Genomic DNA, 5,414 nt, shown 5'->3' with positions numbered 1-5,414 from the left:
AAGGCCAGCAGCAGGCCCCTGGCTTGGAAGGTGCTGCTGAGGTGACTTGTGTCTGCTTGGCTGAGAGGACACAAGGAGCCTGCTGGGTTGGGATGCCTACTTCAGGAGGGGTTTCCACCACAGGGATGCCATACGAGCAGTGGTGCCTTCTCACAAGGAACCAGGCCAGCTTCCTACAGAGCTGCCTTATGAGATATTTGGGTCCATGGCTATGGCTATTGTCTCAGCCACTAAAGCTTTTGAGGAGACAGCTAATCATTAAAGCACCAGAGCCTAATTGACTCCTCATGGGCTCATCAGCAAAGCCCCCAGAGAGGTGATTATAATGCCTTGGGCTGGGCCTGTGCTGCTGAGCTGGGCCGGGCTCCTGGGACATGAAAAAAAAAACACATTTCAAAAAGTCCCATGAAGCTGATAGACATCTGTGCCCAGGAGCAGCTCCTCTGCACAGTGCAGCAGGGCTGGGGGCTCTGACTGCAGCTGGCATGCAGAGAGGAGAGAAGGAGAGAGGGCTTGGAGACAGTTTTGAGTGGGAGGATGCTGAGAGCTGCCTGCAGGAGAAACCTGCACAGCCCTTGACAAGGTAAGTGTCTGGCTGCAGGGCCATGCAGCTGCAGGTCCTGGAAGGGTCTCGTGCTGGGTCTTGTTTCTGGGAGTGGGCAATACAGTAGGCTTTGAGAGTCCTGCTGGGCTGCTCTGCGAGGTGAGGAAGTCTGGCAGAAACCCCTTGGAGTATCATAATCTAGCTACTCCTGGTCATATAAAACAGGGATGGCCAAACTCCTAAAGAAACTGCATGGGATGCAGATTGGATATTGGGATACCCCAGCTTGTGAATATCCAGCTCTGTCTGAGGGTTGTCCTCCTGGGCTGCAGGCTGTTCTCCTGCAAGATGCAGCTCTCTCGAGGCATCCCTGTGTTATCCAGGTGCCCCAAGGAGGAGGCAGTTCTGTGTTAAGGTCATGTCCGTGCTGCTGGATGGCTGTCTGTGTGCAGCTGGAGTGAGTCCTCTACACCCCTGGTTAGGAGAGAAGAGCTGAGATCCTGCTCATGCACCTGCAGACAAAGTGAATATTCTGTCCATCTGCACTTCTACTGCAGCTTCTGTGCTCCCAGCTGTCTCAGCTTTCTTCTCAGAGAAATCCCTGACCATGTTCATCATGCTAACCATTACAGGGATAACTACTAGATAACAAAAGAAAATTCTACCTTGCTCAAGCAAGAAAGCTGCAGGAAGGTTCTCCTGCAAAGAGAGAGGTTCAGGCTAGGGCATGCTTTAAGGCTTGCAATGGATTTCCTGAGAGAAGTTTGTTATGACGTTTCTCTGCCATCTCGTCTTCAGCACACAACTGTGTCCAGAGTCAGCAAATGCCCAATGTCAGCTCTGTGAGTGAGTTCCTCCTGCTGGCATTTACAGACACACGTGAGCTGCAGCTCCTGCACTTTGCGCTCTTCCTGGGCATCTACCTGGCTGCCATACTGGGCAACGGCCTCATCCTCAGTGCCGTAGCCTGCCACCACCGCCTCCACACCCCCATGTACTTCTTCCTCCTCAACCTCGCCCTCCTGGACCTGAGCTGCATCTCCACTACTCTGCCCAAAGCCATGGCCAATGCCCTCTGGGACACCAGGGCCATCTCCTATCAAGGATGTGTTGCACAGGTCTTCTTTTTTGTCTATTTTATTGGAGCAGAGTATTCCCTTCTCACTGTCATGGCCTATGACCGCTACGTTGCCATCTGCAAGCCCCTGCATTACGGGAGCCTCCTGGGCAGCAGAGCTTGTGCCCAGATGGCAGCAGCTGCCTGGGGCAGTGGCTTTCTCAATGCTGTCCTGCACACGGCCACTACATTTTCCCTGCCCCTCTGCCACGGCAATGCTGTGGACCAGTTCTTCTGTGAAATCCCCCAAATCCTCAAGCTCTCCTGCTCAAATGCCTACCTCAGAGAAGTCTGGGTTCTTGTGCTTAATGTTTCTTTAGTCTTTGGTTGTTTTGTCTTCATAGTGCTGTCCTATGTGCAGATCTTCAGGGCAGTGCTGAGGATGCCCTCTGAGCAGGGCCGGCACAAAGCCTTTTCTATGTGTCTCCCTCACCTGGCCGTAGTCTCTCTGTTTGTCAGCACTGCTGTGTTTGCCAACCTGAAGCCCCCCTCCATTTCCTCGCCATCCCTGGACCTGGTGGTCACACTTCTCTACTCAGTGGTGCCTGCAGCTCTGAACCCCCTCATCTACAGCATGAGGAACCAGGAGCTCAAGGATACAGTGAGGAAAATGTTTCCATACATGCTTCTTAAGCATCCATGATGTGTTCAGAAGATCTATTCTTAATAATATGCAAATATTTTGATTCATATTATATCATATCGTTTTGATCGTTACTAGTGTTATCGTAAGTTTGTCATTAATAGTAATCCTAACAGAAATCAAAGGGTATTTGGGAAAATGATACAACATTTCTTAAATTATATTTCTTTGTTAGTATTTGAACTATATTTCATTTTGTTTTTAATAATCTCATTCTTAGCATTCTGAATGTTACATCTGATGTAAGGTTTGACCACATCATCTAATGTACATACAGAACCAGGCTTCCTTGGTAGAGAAAGACAATAAAGATGTCACTGGATTTTCATTGGTCTTAGTATCCTTCTCTTCCCATCTTCTGTCAAGCTGGGGGAGCAGCCCCAGCATCCAGGAGGGGCTCAGGTCCAGGAGCCCAGCTGCCACAGTTAGGAGCAGTGTATTTGGATTAGACCTTGTGGATCTAGGTGGCAGTCCTGTCGTCTCTATAGCAGCGTGTCGTGGTTCCGCTCAAGTGGGCAGCCAAGCTCCACCACAGCCGCTCTCTCACTCCCCCTCCTCAAAGAAGAATGGGGAGAAAATATGTGAAAAGGGCTCAAAGGTTGAGATAAGGACGAGAAAATCACTCAGTAATTATTGTAACGGGCAAAACAGACTCAGCATAAGAAGATAGTAAGATTTATTGCGCATTACTAACAAGCTAGAGAAGTGAGAAACAAAGGAAAGAAACCAAAAGGACCTTTCCCCCCCAACCACCCTCTTCCACCTCCTCCCCCCAAGCGGCGCAGGGGAACGGGGGAATGGGGGTTATGGTCAGTCTACAGCACTTCTTCTCTGCTGCTCCTTCTCGGTCACTCTTGTCCCCTGTGCTGTGGGGTCCCATCCACGGGATGCAGTCCTTGATGAACTGATCCAGCGTGGGCTTCCCACAGGCAGCAGCTCTTCCAGAACTGCTCCAGATATGGGTCTGTACCACGGGGTCCATCCCTCAGGAGAAAACTGCTCCAACCTGGCTCCCCTATGGGCAGCAGCTCCTGCCAGGTCACCTGCTCCTGCGTGGGCTCCTCTCCATGGGCTACAGGTCCGGCCCGGAATCTGCTCCGGCAGGGGTCTTCCACAGGCGGCAGCCTCCGTCGGTGCAGGGCCACCTGCTCCACCGTGGTCTCCTCCACGGGCTGCAGCGTGGAACCCTGCTCCACCGTGGTACTCCATGGGCTGCAGGGGGACATCCTGCTTCACCATGGTCCTCACCACAGTCTGCAGGCGACTTCTGCTCCGGTGCCTGGAGCACCTCTCCCCCTCCTTCTACACTGACCTTGGTGCCTGCAAGGCCGTTCCTCACTCCTCTCACTCTCCCAGCTGCTGTGTGGCGCAGCGTTTTTTTCCCTGTCTTAAATATGCTCTCACAGAGGCGCAAAACAACATCGCTTATTGGCTCAGCTCTGGAAACCAGTGGGGCCCTTCCCAAACATGGGGCACCTTCTAGATCCTTCTCACAGAAACCACACTTATGGTCCCCTGCTACCAAAACCTTGCCACATAAACCCACTACAGAGAGCCTTCATGGTGTAGTTGAGGAGGAAGATTTCAAAGAGCATCTAATAAAAATCTTTTTTCATTTTAAAGGCTGAATTTTGTTGTGTTTCAGTTTAGAGCATCATTCTCCGATAGGTATTGGTCTACGGTTTCTCCTTTGGAGCCCTGCATAGGTAGGAAAAGGTGTTTTTACCTATTTAAAAACTAAGAACAAGAAAACACACTGGAATTTCCAAGAAAACACAGTTCAAATTCCTAATTTGGTTGCCTCCAGTAATGTTTACGTTCCCTAAAGGATGGCTACGTACACAATGTATTTTAAAATTATTAGTAGGAAATTTAAAATAATAGTGTTAATATTCATCCATATCATATTAATTCAACGATAAATGATGAGAGTCTTACTAAGGAAAACGTTAGACAGACTGCTGAGAGATGGGTGAGCTTGAACTCACTGAAACTCCAAGCAGCAACTGGGTTGGTGAGAGAGGTCTGAATGGTCAAAGAGTAAGGGGAGGGCAAACCAGGGGAAAGATGGGAAGTCCAGGTCCAGAGAGGCAGCTGGAAAGGGGCATTCAGCAGGGTCTGTGTAATCAAGATGGGTTTTGTGCCTGAAAGATGAGGGAGGGAGCACACCATGATAGAAAAGCAATGCCAATGCAAGTACAGGTGAACACCAGTATTTCTTCTCCTGCGATGAATATACATCCTGAAAAATCACATTTCTTCATGATAGAAATTACACTTCACGTGAGACATTTTACGGAAGGGATGGAATCTTTTGAGCTGATGTGCTGTTGTTTTATTAATTAAGTACTAAATAAATTACTGGGTAATTACTGTGTGTCCTGGCACTGCAGAGCTCCCATCAGCCTACGCATCCTTTGGCTTAGCTTTACCGTGAAGATCCACTCACTGCCCACCAACACAAGGCACACAGTGTCCCAGGAGAACCCTTAGGATATTCTGGTGGCTCGCAATACCTCCTTGATGCCACCAGTCCTGTCACGTTTCACACCCAGGAAGCTGCTTCTTGATGGGCCAGGGTCTCCAGGGGCGATGGGCATCCACCAGTGACGACTCAGTCCAGCCCTGACTCCCTCACCCAGCACCCCATGCCCTCATGCCCCTGTGTCCAGGTGGCACCCAAGTACAAGACCGAGGCCTTGAGCCTGGTATTCCCTGATTGTCTTCTTCACTCCAGATTGGGAAGAAGAGCCCTGAGCACTGAGCAACTTCATTTTATGAACAAGATGCCACAACAGAGTACAGGTGTCATTTAGGGATAAACACCTTCAGAGAAAGCCTCTGGGTCACACATGATGTGGTGAAAACTAACACAAGACGTAATATTCAGAATGCTAAGAATTGCATTATTAAAAACAAAATAAAAATATTTAAAATATTAACAGAGAAAAATAATTAAAAAAATATTATATCATCTTCCAAAATACCCTTTTATTTCTGTTAGGATTATTATCAATGATAACGTTATGATAGCACTAGTAAAGATAAAAATGAAATAACATAATATGAATCAAAATTCCACATTATTAGAAATACATCTTCTGAACACA

General features: G+C 48.7%; 1 protein-coding gene across 1 annotated transcript; it reads left to right on the top strand.

The window, feature by feature from the left end:
* Window positions 1-1,368: 1,368 nt before the first annotated feature.
* On the top strand, window positions 1,369-2,304 carry LOC311428004 (olfactory receptor 14J1-like; the record flags this gene model as incomplete). Its single annotated transcript, XM_084539572.1, has 1 exon — window positions 1,369-2,304. One exon carries the CDS (start codon window positions 1,369-1,371, stop codon window positions 2,302-2,304), a length of 936 nt encoding a protein of 311 aa, XP_084395698.1.
* Window positions 2,305-5,414: the final 3,110 nt, after the last annotated feature.

The sequence above is a fragment of the Aythya ferina genome (assembly GCF_964211825.1).
Source record: "Aythya ferina genome assembly, contig: HAP1_SCAFFOLD_29, whole genome shotgun sequence".
In the NCBI taxonomy this organism is placed as follows: domain Eukaryota; kingdom Metazoa; phylum Chordata; class Aves; order Anseriformes; family Anatidae; genus Aythya; species Aythya ferina.
Note: the sequence above shows the minus strand (reverse complement) of the source record. Positions and strands in the feature narration are given on the sequence as shown.